We start from the raw sequence: 15,230 nt of genomic DNA on the forward strand, positions 1-15,230 counted from the left end.
TCCATGCAACCCCCTGGAGGTACATTTTTGTCCCAAACTCAATTTCAAGCTTCTGGTCAAAGCCCTAGGAAAAAAAAACTGCATCTGAGGGATCTGGAGGCAGATGATAATGGAAGTTAAAAAGCACAATGCAAGTGAGCAGGGCTAATTCCTGCCGATTCAGCCAAGCTTCCTGTTTCAAGGATAAAGGTCACACTAGTACCCATGGCATAAATGAGGTTGAGGTAATTCAAGGCTACTGACAGCAGGGGAGATAGGGTGTATGTGGGTAAGAGCAGATACTCTCACCCCCTAGGCTCTCCTGTTAACATGGGTGAAAACCGCTTTAACACCCATGGGTAGCAGCCTGTCATAGTTGCCAGGACTAGAGGATACAAGGATGGAGGAAAGAAAGAGGAATAACTCACTTTCGCTCCCTCACATACCCCAAGTATTTGCCAGGAAGAGAAAGGAACCAGAGATACCTGCATCCCTCTTTCTATATGAGTAGCAATTCATCTTCAGTCTGTACCCCTTTCAAATGTATCCTGAACCCCTGGGACTCCTCTGAAAAAAAACTTCTTTTTTTCATTTTTCCTTCTCTGTCCTCTCTTCACTGATAGGTAATTGTGTCTCTGTACTACAAGACACTCCCCTGAGATGCATCCTCCAAAATGGGAAAAGTTAATTTGCCAGATCTTACACTGGTTGGCTTAGGATTGGGCTCAGGGGAAGGGAACCCGGAAGCCCAACACGCTGGCAAAAGGGTAGTTTACTACCAGTCGGACTTTTGGCCTCCCTCTCCCTGTGCAAACCAGTAAAAGGCCCTGGGATTTTAAAGCCATCCTTAACACTCCCCTTGTTTCATTTTGATACATGAATTTTAATAACCCGGTTTGTCTGTTCTTGCCGTCAGGCCATCAAACTCCAAAGAGTCATGGAATCGGAGCCTCTGATGATAGCTCCTTCTGCTGGGAAACCTTAGATAGGCCTCTGAGGGAACTCTGACTGCCGTTTTCCCCAAATCAGCACCCCCTGTCAGCAGAAAGCAGTTAAAATTGGTCTTCGTCCTTATCCTTATCCTAATGGCAGTTAGATGTACTTCTTTAGAGGGGGGAATGAGACAGCCAGGTGGGAAGGAGTTCCCAGAGAAACTCCAACCAGGCTGTGCACTGGGAGGATAGGGCGTAGCCTCAGGAAATTTGTGCTATTTGCAGTGCAGAGGAGCCTGGCTTCTCCTGTTCCTCTGTTGTAACCTGGGATTAAATCTGTGAGATGTGGGCCTGTTAACAGGAACCTCTCTCAATTTTCTGAGAGTTTTTTTCCCCTTTTCACCCAACAAATTCCATTCCCACTCACCCTTCAAAGTGTCTGTATGCCTAACTTTTCTTGGTTGTGTGACAAGGCGGCAGTTTTTCTGCAACAAAGGTTCTCCCACTAGAAATATAGTGGATGGCAATATGGTTTGTCTCTGTGTCCCCACCCAAATCTCATCTTGAATTGTCCTCCCATAATTCCCACATGTTGTGAGAGGGACCCAGTGGGAGATAATTTGAATCATGGGGGGGGCTTTCCCCCATATTGTTCCTGTGGTAGTGAATAAGTCTCACGAGATCAGTTTTATTAGGGGTTTCCACTTTTGCATCTTTCTCATTTTCTCTTGCCGCTGCCATGTTCAAAGTGCCTTTCACCTCCTGCCATGATTCTGAGGCCTCCCCAGCCATGTGGAACTGTAAGGCCAATTAAACCTCTTTTTCTTCCCAGTCTTGGGTATGTCTTTATCAGCAGCATGAAAATGGACTAATACAGAGGACTACTAAATATCTGTTGAAAATAGAAATTTCTAGGCTTGTGTCTAAATTGCATATAATGTGTCACTGAGTAGGATGGGTGTAGTTTACCCCAGCGTGTCGGGAGGGGGAGCAGAGAGATGTGGCGCCATAGAACTTCAGATAGCTGCTCATCCCTTGTAGCAGGGCAATAGCAGTAAATTGTGTAAAGAGGTATGCTGGAAAGATGGCTGATGTTTTCTAACTTTTAGGCTTACAATAGTGACACACACCCTTCTGTGACTAGATTTAGAATTTTTAGTTGGATGACAAGAACACAAAATTTGGGATTTTCTCAGAGTGACTTTCATTAAGGAGAAAGTTAGCCAATGGTAAATGAAAAAGAAATATTTAAAAATAATATGCAACTTAAATTTGCAATGCCTAATTTTTTTTGTTAAATGATTTTGTTTGTGACCCACGTAATAGGTCACAAATCACAGTGCTCCTGCACTAGCCTGAATTACCATTGTGCTACTGAATGATGAGCTTCAGAAAATGCAAGAACTCCAGGATGGCTGACTCATTATATATTGAGCAGCTTGTATATTCACATCACAGTATGTGGGGGTGGGTGCTGTGTACACACAAAGGCAAATTTCCAATGCACTGGAAGTGGTGTCTCCCTAAACATCCTGTTTACGGCTTAACATGTACAGGTCCATTGTGCCCACCTGTCTTGTGTGTGTTGGTCTCTGATGCCTTTCAGTTAGGCTTTTTAAGAGGAGCCCAAAGTATTTCTGAATAATGAAGGTTTGTTTGTTTGTCCTGACATACCAGAGGGTTTTCCTATAACCTTGAATATCAGCTTTTCAATCCCTGAAAACCCTCCTCACACAATACAGTTTTTTTCAAACAGTATGTTAGCAGTACATTTTTTTCTGGAACGAATAACACAGTTTTAAAGTGATTGCAGAGTTCCCGAAGTTAGCAGGACTTTAGAGAATACAGGACAACTTGAACTTAAGGTGCTTAAGGCCCTTGTAAAAGTTTTATGATTATTTCATGCTTTTGCTTTTGTGTTCTAAAACGCAGAAAGACCTTGAGGGAGAGAAGAGGAAGCAAAATGTTATCAGAAGGAAAAAAATTCTTGTGAGTGCTACCTGGAGGGGAAAATGTGAAACTGGATCTTAATTTTTTTTTTTGTTTTGTTTTTCAAAGGATATTTCTGCCTGTGAAAAATGAGGCCTATGAAGGACAGAAAATGTGCCAAAGTCACTTTTCGTAACAATCTCCAAATTCCACATATGTCCACGTGAGTGACTGGACAAATTCTAACTGACTATAAGGGCTCTGGAGCTCCTTTTCCTCCACTCAAAAATCTCATTCTCCCAATACCTTATCATGTATCACTCATCATTCACTTAAGAAATATTTTTGTAATACCTACTATGTGCCAGGTACAGCATCATGTCACGGAAATACAAAGATCAAAATAGTAGTGAGCAAAACAGAAACCTTCTGCTAAAAAAATATGTGTTTAAAATATATGACACTCATCAAAGACAGCAAGGGAGACTAGTCAATAGGGGACTATCACAATATATAGAGGAAAAATTGCAGTGAGGTCTCACAGTAAAGCAGAGAAATGAGGCTTGTCTCCCAATCCAACAAGAACAAGTGTGGATTTATAGCCAAGGAGCAATGTCAGGGGTCAGTGGATGGAAAATCAGTAACAGTAAACATCAGGGGTAAGGAGGAGTCTTCACTGACTGACTCAACAGGATTCTTGCTGAAGGCAGGCCAGAGTGACAAGATATGGAGAATGGGGTATGAGGAATTTGATCAGCTGTTCAGGGTAGTCAGGTAGCAATGGTGGATAATTTTCACTAAATTAACTTAATAGTATGACAGGCCATATCTCACTAACAGCTGAACAGGCAGGACTCTAAAACAACTATTTCAGCACTGACTGAGTGGTGAAGTTAAATATTAAAAGCTGAGAGAGCCAGTGCCCTTATACAAAGGCTGGAAGGTAACAAAAGCACATCAAGAGTTTTTCCCAGGCCTTTCCTAGGCCTTGAAGCATGACAAGGTAATGATGGAATTCTTAACAGGATTTGTTTAGAATTAAGCAAGTTTTTACTGGGGGTCTGAAGAAACTCCCCAGACCTCCACAAAATTTTTATTGTGGGTCTGAAGGAACTCCCCAAAGCTCCATGATTTAGCAGGAGACAAGATAAGGGTAGTCACCCCAGCACCTGGACCCATCTAGATTAAGTAAATTTACTGAGGCTCCAGAGGAAGGTCTTCAAAACTCAGATTTTAGTTACAGATTAGAAGAAGTTAATCACTTATGTCTTTAGACGAATGCATTCTTACACATAGACATATAGCTTAGAAGGTATATAAGTTCTGGAAAACTTTGTAATTTTGAGTTGGTCTGGCGATAGTTTCCCACCCTTCTCCCCATACCTGGTTACAGAAATAAACTCTCTTCTTTCCCAGTTCACCTGCATCTTGTCATTGCGCAGCGAGAATAAGCAACCCCACCCTTGGTTTGGTCTGAGAACAGTAAGATTCTTGTTCAAACTGGACATAGGGAAGTCCAAGTTCGGGCCTAATCAATAACAGGCTCAGAGGAGCCTAACTAAAGTTAGGTCAAGGAGAGAGTCTTTGTCATTCTTCTCTTGATCAAGGAAAGAAGAAACATTCAGATATTTGCTGAATGGTGCAAGGAGTCAGGCATTTAATGATGGGAATTTTCATTAAAACAAAATAAAAACAAAGATTATGGCTGGAAACAGTTGTTGAATCCAGTAGGCAGATAGTCAAGAAGATTTCCAGGTTTAAGCTCAAAACATTTTTAGATGGGGAAGTGAGGACAGCAGTGGCAATATGAGAAATTTCTTGGTTTGATTTGCAGTTTTAATGTCTTTGCTGATGACATCAGGTGTTTCAGTGAGCTTTCTAAGTGGGCCACACAGCAGCAGGTATGAAGTTATGATCATTACCTACAGATCATCTGCTATGGTTTATATTGTTTGAAGTCCAGCTTCAATTTGCAGGACTTTATGGAAAGGGCAGTTTTTGGTCTCAGTGATACCAAGTCAGGAGGCCGGGAGAAAAATTGGAAGCATTCGTTTGGAGAGTTATAACCAGAAAAAGAAAACTAGAAAAGTTCAAAATCCAGTCCAGTTTACAGAAAGATAATAAAACCGAACACAATGAATAGGACTATAATCTGATAACAGGTGCACTATAGTTTTCCGCTGAAACAAAATTTATTTCTATAGTCATCCCCCTTGTTTGTAAAATAAATCTGATCTCATTAGCTTTGGCCTGCCTATTTACATAAATACAAAAAGAATGGTAATTAACCACATAGGCCTTTTAGAGTCTGCTTTGCTGGAACTTTTCATAAGGAATCTCAGACTAGACTTTTAAAACCTTCTCAAGGCTATGAAGCCAAGCCAAGAATTCCCTACCAAATTTCGCCTGCAATATCTTTGGATTTAGATGAATTCCTCTTTTCTCAAGGTCCCCAAGGTACCCTGAGGTTCCTGGGCCTGCATGATGGTTAATTTTATGTGTCAACTTGACTGGGTTAATGGATGCTGGTAAACCATTATTTCTGGGTATGTCTGTGAGGGTGTTTTTGGAAGAGAATGGCATTTGAATCAGTAGACTGAGTAAAGAAGACCCACCCTGCCCAGTGTGAGTGGGCATCATCCAGTCTTTTGAGGGCCCACCTGAATAGAACAAAAAGGCAAGGAAGGGTAAATTCTCTCACTTTTTTTGAGCTGGAAAATCTATCTTCTGCCTGTGGACAGCAGAGCTCCTAGTTCTTGAGCCTTCAGACTCCATGATTTACATCAGTATCCCTCTGGTTCTCAGGCCTACTGCCATAAATTTGGAGTTACACCATTGGCTCCCTTGGTTCTGAGGCCTTCAAACTCAAACTTGATTATACCACTGGTTTTCCTGGTTCTTGGTATCCATAATCATGCAAGCTAATTCCCATGATAAATCTCTTAACTATCTATCTATCTATCTATCTATCTATCTATCTATCTATCCATCTATCTATATTTTTGTTGGTTTTGTTTCTCCAGAGAACCCCGACTTATACAATCTGCCAGGAAGTAACCTCCCTCACTCACCTGTAATGCTGGGAACCCTGTAAGGCAGGTACCAGGCCAGTTTTTCCAAGAGTGTTTTGTAAGCATTGGCTCTATAAAGTCAACTTTATTTCCTTAAAGCTAATTCTATACCCATTATTTCCTAATATGGCTTTCTGGTCAAAATCTTGGTAATAAAACCAATTTCTCCAGTGTGTCTAGTTACAAGGAAAACATATTCTTACTGAACATAGGCAAATAACTATATTGCCATGAAAATAAGAATATTCAATAAGAGGTTCCAAATTCTGGGAAGGATAAGGTAGGGAGAAAGATAAATATTCATTTTTGTTCACAAAAGTATAATCTACTAAATTGTTATAAGTTATAGATAGCTTAAGAGAAAAGAGGAAAAGGGTCCTTGAATCTGGAAACTAACATTAAAGAATCAGCAATGTTTTAAAACAAAAGTATACAAAAGTATAAACATTCTCATTAGTTCATTCAGTCCCATGTCACAAATCCTTGTTTTCCTTGATTAGGGTTAGCAGTTTTATGAGACTATCAGTTTCTTCATTAAGTCTGGAAGTTCTTACTCAATCCAGTGGCATGTTTGCAAAGTTATTCAATTGATGCCATCATGGAAATTTCTTGCCTGTAGCTGATTGTGGATGCTTTCAGAGAAGAATCAAAGTAAAACAAAAACTGTCTGTGAGTGACAGAAGACTTAAAATGATCATGATTAAAGATTGGAAGAGAGTTCATTTGACAAGAAATTTGGTTAGTTCTGTGGCATACAGCATTTTAGGATAATAACTGCAATTATGACTGATTATGTGGTCAGTAAGGGCACTGACAAATTTTTAGGAATTTCATACAATTTCTGAAACACATATTAATAAGTTATATTCATACACATATCATCTATAGAAGGTTAAGCATCACTTCTTATTTGACAATGCTTTTCATATAATTTAACATATGAAATAAACCTAATTACTTTAATATCTCTCTTTTACAAGGTGAAAGAACAAGTTCTTTAATAAGAGAGCCCTCTGGTAAATGTCAGTTAGTTCCAAGTCAAAAAGACATCATTTAGAATTTGATTTTGGGAAGTTTGTCAAAAATGTCAAAAGGTTTGAGCACTTGATTAAATAGGATTATAGATCTCTATGAAATATACCTAGTTATCCATTTAATCAAAGTGGCAGTAAAAGATTCCAGAGGTAAATATAGAAAGTAACATATTCGAGAAAAATAACCCTAGCTTTTTTAATATTGAAAAGATTTGCTTTCAAAAGTAATTAAATATGTGATAAAGACAACATGAAGCACAGGAAATTTATCTACATAAGACATAGCATCTTTCCTTCCTAGATGAATTATTCAACAGATAAAGAAAAATATTTTACAATAATTTAAGAAAACATTGCCCTTTTAACAGAGCGAAAACCAAATTATAGATTTGGATTAGTACATTATTGAGCTTAAAAAAAATCCTTATAAAAATATTAGCATCTTGACTACACATAAAATTCCTTTTCCACAACTTCTACAACTTTTAAAAAATATGTATTTAGCTTCAGTCCTACTCTTTTCCCCTTTCTCATTTTGAACAATCACTCATCTTACTTTAGGACAAAATGACTCTTTTTTCCTTAATGAAAAAGGATTTTTCATATTTTATACACTTTATTAAAAACGTAACCTACTACCCTTGTATATTTTGCATACAAAGTTGCTTCCCCACAGCCTTATTATTTCCAGTGGTGTATATAATATTTTTTAGCCATCATTCACCTTTCTTTTACAGAAAAAAACTGGGAAGTGGACAATTGTGAAGTCTGTCACATACCGGGATTCTGTATGAGCACGTTAGCAAATTTTATGAATATACCATCCCACATTTCTTACAGGTATAGGCTATTTTTTAATAATACAATTTTTCATGTTTATTAAGAGGCCCAAATATATTTTAGTCTCTCTGTTCCATATGAAAATAAGAACCCAAAGTATAGAGACACAAACTTAGATTTAGTATAGTTTATCTTGCTTAGAAATGATCTAGTTATTTAATTAATATCTATTACCTAATTTAACTTAGGATAACTCTTAAGGTTTCACATCACCAAATATTTGGAAACTGTTTTTAGGGTATAATAATTATAACATCATACAAGGCTAAACATCAAGTTATTTTTCTGTTAACTAATTTTATAGCATGTGTATGTTAGGCAAGCATCAACAAAACAAAAACCTAAAAATGTTAAACATATGGTCTTTTGTTTAACTGCTCTGCTTGATAAACGAAGCGGTGGATACTGCACTTCTTCATTCATTCTTAGGTTAAATTTATAATTTTTATAACTTTAAGCATTTAGTAGAGATAACACACTGGTAAACTCAGGTAGAATAAATATGTATGCTCATCTTATACTTAATGCTGATAACTCAGAGGACATACCCTTTTTTAATTAAACCAACAATATTAAAGTAATCCTATTTCCCAAAGATTTACCCAAGTCATATAAAATTGAAAAGCATTTGAGTTAGTTCCTATATTTCTGGGAATTTTAGGAATATTTAATTTCTATGTCTCATTTATCTTGTAAGCCAATTTGAATAGAACTTCTCCTTTGAGGGATTTTATAAATTAATTTGGTAATACCATCTGGAAGTAGGGAAATATCATTTATGTAATATGCATGCATACATACAAGCATATATAAACATACAGGTGCAAACAGAGACCTTATAGCTTTCATTCTAAAAATTTAGCCATGAATCAGGCAACACAGCAATACAAAACTCACTGGCTTATCTACACTTATATTTTTATCTGAATTGTGTTTCTGACAAAAATGGGACAAATTGAGGTTACCTACTCAATAAGAGCTAAAGATTAGCGAAAATAGCTAATGCATGCTGGGCTTAATACCTAGGTGATGGGTTGATAGGTGCAGCAAACCACCATGGCACATGTTTACCTACGTAACAAACCTGCACATCTTGCCCATGTACCCCAGAACTTAAAAGAAAAAAACAATAAAAAAGAAAGTTAAAAACAGAATATGATAAAGTATCAGTTATAAAATACATAATTGTTTTAAGAAAGAACATGTTAAAAGGAATAAATAAAATGTAAATGGCTGAAGAAAAAAAAAGAGCTAAAGCTTTTTATGAAGTTTTGTGGAGACCTCCAAGAACCTCCAAGATTTTCTTTTGCCCTGATATGTAATCCTATAAAGGCTGACGACTAAATTTGAGATCAGGGACTGAGGGCACATCAAGAAAATGTCTAGATGATTCCAGAGTCCATCTGAGTAGACAAAATATCCAGTCTGTTTCTAATTAGCCTTTTTTTTTTTCAGCCTCAGATAGTGGCTTTCAGGTATCTCTGAGTCTCTTTGAGAGGCCGTGATGTGAGTGGGAGGATTAAAGTTCAAATGACTGAGGGAGTTGAGCTGGAGTGAAAAGGAAAATGTCTGGCAGGGGTGGACAGAGAAGTGGAGGAGGCAGGGGTTTGAGGGGAACATAACAAAGAATTCAAGGGAGCCGAAGGGAAGATCGAAGGTGGTAAGAGGAAGAACCAATGGGAAGGAAGAGACCATAGAGGAGCCAGTTTGAGGAGATCTCAGGTTCCTCAAAGAGGCCACTGGAGTTCCAAATAATCCCCAGCAAACTCATGCCAATAAGAAAGGAAGTAGACAGAGCTGGCCTCAGCAGGGGTTCAAGAGGAGGAGTTTCAGACAACTGAACAATTTCCATAAAGAGAGGCCTCACAAACAGCCAGAAAAAAATAAAATTTCCAGCCCAGTAGTTGTGGAGTGGATCCTCACTTGAAAGAAAAGAGTCAGGAAAATATTCCAGGCCAGGGAGCCAGGAAGTAATTAAATAAGGGTGGGAGACAGGAAGAATTTTCTAGCCAGGACCAGGCCCAGGAATTAGAGAATATATATATGTAACTCCACTCCAAACAAAGAGCCAGGAAGAAAGACCTCCAGCCCAACAGGTGCCTTCTTTCTCTCTTTCTCTTTCTTTTTCTTCTTCTTTTTTTGAGACAGGGTCTCATTCTGTCACCCAGGCTGGAGTGCAGGAAACTCAGGTGCCTTTCATAAAAAGCCTCGGACTCTAACCCAGCTTCAGAGAGTATACTCAGAATCACAAGAATCGAAACGTATCCTCACCATGCTTCAACAGACTACCATCTGGAACACTGGCTCAAGAGTTGGGCTTACCAATGGATTCCTGATCAGTCAGCCAAGAGTGAAGACAAAGGTTTCAAAGGTGCATACTTCAGGATGAGAGCTCCAGGGGTCCAGTGGTGAATCTGATCTTATCTGAGTCACAGCCAACATAACTGTTAAAAAAATTATTCATGACACTTGTTAAAGATGGTAAGAAAGACTCTATTCCATGAAGGACTATCACAGTAGGTACAGGGACCACTGCAATGGGGTCAGTCTTGCAGTAGGGGAATAAAATTGGCATTGACTCCCACTCCAACAAGAATAGGTAAAAGGCAGAATAGAGACTCAGTGAATGGAAAATTACTGAAAGGAAACATCAGGGCTAAGGGGGATTCTTGCTAAACTGACCCAACAGGGTGACAAGATATCTAGTGTTGGGCATGAGGAATTTGATCAGCTACTCAGGGAGGTCAGATATCAGTGGTGGGGAATTTTCACTAAATTAACTTAGTAAGATTCTTGCTCAAACTGGATTCTACAAGCCCAAGTTTAGGCCTAGTCGAGCAGAGGCCTTAGAGGAGCCTGATTAAAGTTTAGTCAAAGGAGAGAGTCTTTGTCACTTCCTTTTACTTTTGATGTTTGTCATCTAGTGTACACAGATAAGAAATTACAAATGACTCCAAATGCTGTCACAGAGAATAAGAGACGCCATGAAAGCAAAGGGAGGTCTATTTGCTGTTGGGGGTCAGGAAATGGCACCTGATTGAACTGAAATTTGAAAGGGCGCTCCAGGCTGCACGAAGAACCTGGGAAAAAAAAATTCTTGGACAGGAAGGTTCATGAATGCTCCCATAATTGGAAGATCAGAATAGAAAGCTGGAGGTAGAGTGGGAAGAATTTAAGGGGAGAAGGTTCCAGATAGATGCCTGAGTAAACTGAGCAGATCATAACAGCTGTTTTTCAGCCTCTTCTGAATTTGGGTCTTTATGTCAAGAACAGTGGGCAGCCATTGAAGGGTTTGAAAGAGAGATGAAGAAGATCTGATGGGTGTTTTGAGGGTGGACAAGGGATTGGACAGCAGCAGGAGGAGATATTGGGGGCCCAGTTCAATGACTGTGAGTGGAGTTGCATAAGAGAAAATGGTGATTTGAAACAGGGTGGTGGAAGAAGAGATCAAATGAGCCTCTTGAAATATTTAGGTCACATCTGAGGGCTGGATTGGAGAATGGGTAATGTGAAGGGGCTGAGGAGGACACGCAGATTCCCAGCTGATATAATTGGCTCTATGTTGGGATCATTCACCAAGACAGGGAGAGGAGAGGAGGACCAACGTATGTGTGGTGGAGGGAGAGTGTGGATGGGCACAGGAGGGAGGGGCAGAAGGTCATCACCTTCTAGCTGAGGCCTCTCTCATCTTTCCAACCAAAGTCGTGGCTTTCAAAGTTTTGACAGTGACCCACAGTGAGAAATATTTAACATAGCTTTCCTGTGGGCAGTCAGGGTGTATAGAAGTTTCTAAAAACAATGCTTCCCCTTTCCAAGTGCAACCAAAGGGTATTTCCTACCTTATTTTCCGTTAAAAGGGAGGAAAAAAAAATGACGTTAGCATGGGCCACGAGGCGGTAACGTCAGCGGTAAAGCCAGCAGCAACGGCAAAAGCGACGGTAGCTTTAACGGTAGCTGTAACGGTAGCGGTGACGTCAGCGGTAACGGCAACAGTGACGGCAACGGTAGCGGTACCAGTAGCGGTAACGGTGGCGGTAGCGGAGGCGGCGACCATCGTGACGTCATACACAGCGCCCTTTGTGACACCAGGGCCCTGGTGCTTTAACTAGGGCGTTGGGACCTGTTGCCCCGGCAGACGGCGCTGCAGTTTCAGACTGGAGGGTGGCGGACGGCTGCTCAGCGGCCCAACTCTCTCGCAGCCCTTCTCTCCGCAAGATGTCAGCCTTCACCTCCTCGCACCGGCCCATCAAGGGGATCCTGAAAAACAAAAGCTCCTCGGGTTCCTCGGTGGCGACTTCCGGTCAGCAGTCTGGAGGGAATATTCAAGATGTGAAGAGAAAGAAATCCCAGAAGTGGGACGAATCAAGCATCCTTGCGACACACCGCGCAACGTACAGAGATTACGATTTAATGAAGGCAAATGAGCCCGGCACTTCCTACATGAATTTGCAAGATGATGGGGAAGATTCAGTGCGCGATGTCGAAGGAGAAGATTCAGTGCGCGGTGTCGAAGGAAAGGAAGCCATGGCCGCCACTGATGCCTCGGACCACAGCTGTGAGGTGGAGGAGGAAGAGAGCAACGAGGCCTACATGAGAAAAATCCTCCTCCACAAACAGGAGAAAAAGCGGCAGTTCGAAATAAGAAGAAGGCTTCACTACAACGAAGAATTGAACATCAAATTAGCTAGACAATTAATGTGGAACGACCTACAAAGTGAAGACGATGAAAACGAAGAAAGGCCACAAGCCACGAATAAAGAAAAGACTGCTGCAGAAGAATCAGAGGAAGCTCCTCTAAGCGGTGGACTGCAAACCCAATCATGCGACCCTTAGAATTCTGATACCGGCTTCACCCTTGCAATTGTTTGTGAATATGCGACGCTTAGAAGATACCTGCTTCACCCTTGCAATTGTTTGTGAAATACAAACCTTGTTACTGTAATACACTGCTTCTTGTTTTCTGTAGCGCATGCGTCGAGTACTAAATTACTTAAATTGTAATGCAGAATTGCATGGTAATCTTAGAGAGTAATAGATTAAGTGAGAAATGCCTGCTTGATGTTATTTTAATTATTTAACACAAATACAGATCTTGATATTGCTTTTAATTTTATAAAACCATATTCCTTTTATAAAACTATAGGTGAATGTATATATTCTATAGCTTTTTAATATGTTAAAGACTTGAAAGAGGACTAATTTATATTCACTTCTAGTTGTACTAACTTTTGCAGAAAAAGTTTTGTTAAAAATGCAGAACATAATTGGTAAAGTAGATTATCTAGGCTGATAAATATTCAGGCTGAAAAACACTTTAGGGTGATTTGCTGTTTAATTGAGAGGGAATATATTATAAGAGTTATTGTTGAATTTTCTTATAGTAACTTTACAATTTCTCTTAATTTTCTTTGTGTTTATAAGGAAATGACTGAAGTTTTTCTCATGAAAAATAGCCATTTTTCATGCATTATCAGGTTAAAGTTGCACCAGTGTCTGTTTTGTTTTTTGTACAGAGGGTGGGCAGATTTGGTATCAATAGTTTTTTCAAATTCTAAAGTAGTTAGTAGTCCCTTTTCATACCTACCTTAACCTCTATCCTTTGTTCCTCAGTCCTCCCAGCCCATGCATATCCAATCCCTTAACTTTATGGAATATCATAGATAGTCAAGACATTAGAAACCCTTTCTTCTCTCAGATATTCTATGTGTTGCAACAGTGTCATTTCCATTTTGAGTATTGTGGTCTCTTCAGACTTCCAACATGTGGGGTTACATAACTATTTGAATGCAAAGAAGTGGTTTCCAGATGCCTGCGGAGTGAACAGCTGCCTGCAGATGCGTTCTTCTTTCAAGTTTCTTCTGTCTGAAGGTGAAGACAGAAAGCTCAGCCCTCGTGACATGTTCTTGCTCAGAAGAGAAGGAAACCCAGTTCACATTTGGCTAGAGTTAGGGGAGGAATGGGGTTGCAGAAGTGACAAGGGAAAATCATAGATGACTCACAAGTGGGGAGATAAGCAGATGAAAACGTTGGAGGGAATAACACATGGTTCTACATTGGGGGGGGTGTGTCTAAAGAATCATTTTCCACAAGATGATACACTATTTTTTACCTAACACAGTACCACACTTAGTTTATTAGGGAGAAATGTGGGCAAGGAGATGAGGGATGAAGCCTCCAAAACCCAACTTTGGGGAGGAATACATCTAATAATTTTTAATAAGAAACTTGATCAAATTAGCACTATCATTTTATAATTGAAAAATTCAGCCCATGAGACAGGATGCAACATTCAATACATATTCAAAGGGAAGCAGAAGAGACTGAGCTCTCAGTCAGTCCACACTGGGTGGGCTTTAGCAGCCAATGCTGCATGTACAGAAGCCTTTGGAGGATTTAAGAATGCAGATTGCAAAAAGTCTGGGGAAAACTGAAAATTGTGGGTGTGTCTGTGTTTGTGTGTCTATGTGTGGGCACCGGGAAAAGCTGCCTTGAGCATTCGTCTCTACCAGTATAAACACAGTTCTCTAAGACAAGGTTATACATTATTAGCTCCTGAAAAAGATAAAAAATTGTTTTTATCATTGTGTAGGCAGAGCATTTTTGCATCACTGAACCTGCTTATGCATGCTGGGTACGAAATATCTTATTCTTTCATGAAGCCTTCTTTTTCTTCATCTTTTTTTTTCCTGTTTTAAAGCAGACTCTTTGAAAGGTGCATATAAACCCGGTTTCCATAGCAATTGCAAGCATCAGTGATAACCCAGAGCTTCTAAGTTATAATATACAGGCTACCCTATTAATGAGTTTCAAACTGCATTTCCACGAGACAACGGCTCAGCCACTGATAGATAAGGTCAGACCCCATCTTCAAACTTTAAATTAAATCAGGATAGATCAAAATGCAATAGAGGGAGGAGTGTTCTTTTGGGAAAATATGCTGTTAAAAATATGTTCTTTGTGGAGGCAAAACAGTTGCTTTTGTGGTTTGTAAAGCCCAGATGAAAAAAATATAAAACACATACAGCTTCTTCTGGGTTACTAATGGCATGTTGTCATGTTCTCATGCTATTTGTGAGCGAGTTTTTATCATGGTAGCTCAGGCTCTAAGAAAGCACACAATCCTTTGCTCTAGGAAGAAGAGACATAATGGTTTATTTTTGCCAGATCTCACATAACATCATGTTATAATTTATTAAATTGTTTATACACTAGGTGCCAAGGCTCTGTGCCTGCCTTCAAGGAGATACCAGTTTATGGATGGGAGGGCTCAGCCATGTCACCAGGTCATTTCTATACTGTGCAAGAGTGCTTTACAGAGGTCCTCGAGGGACATCACTTAAGGTCTTGAAAGTCCTTCACTTGGAGTTGATATAGAGGATAAGACCTGGAAGAGGCATGAAATTTAACCAAGTGATGAGAGGTAGACTCATAGAAGTTAGCATTCC

At 39.7% G+C, this 15,230-nt stretch overlaps 1 protein-coding gene across 1 annotated transcript; it reads left to right on the forward strand.

Annotated features, from left to right (window-relative positions):
• The first annotated feature begins 11,906 nt into the window (after positions 1-11,906).
• Positions 11,907-12,727, forward strand: PPP1R2C (PPP1R2 family member C). The gene has a single exon (XM_007991452.3). The coding sequence runs from the start codon at positions 12,001-12,003 to the stop codon at positions 12,616-12,618; it is 618 nt and encodes a 205-aa protein (XP_007989643.1). The 5' UTR covers positions 11,907-12,000; the 3' UTR covers positions 12,619-12,727.
• The last annotated feature ends 2,503 nt before the right edge of the window (positions 12,728-15,230 follow it).

This window comes from Chlorocebus sabaeus, chromosome X (genome assembly GCF_047675955.1).
Source record: "Chlorocebus sabaeus isolate Y175 chromosome X, mChlSab1.0.hap1, whole genome shotgun sequence".
Lineage (NCBI taxonomy): Eukaryota > Metazoa > Chordata > Mammalia > Primates > Cercopithecidae > Chlorocebus > Chlorocebus sabaeus.

Bases quoted from the DNA above. Each gene is read 5' to 3' on its own strand.
- PPP1R2C (XM_007991452.3), top strand. From the start codon at position 12,001: ATGTCAGCCTTCACCTCCTCGCACCGGCCCATCAAGGGGATCCTGAAA.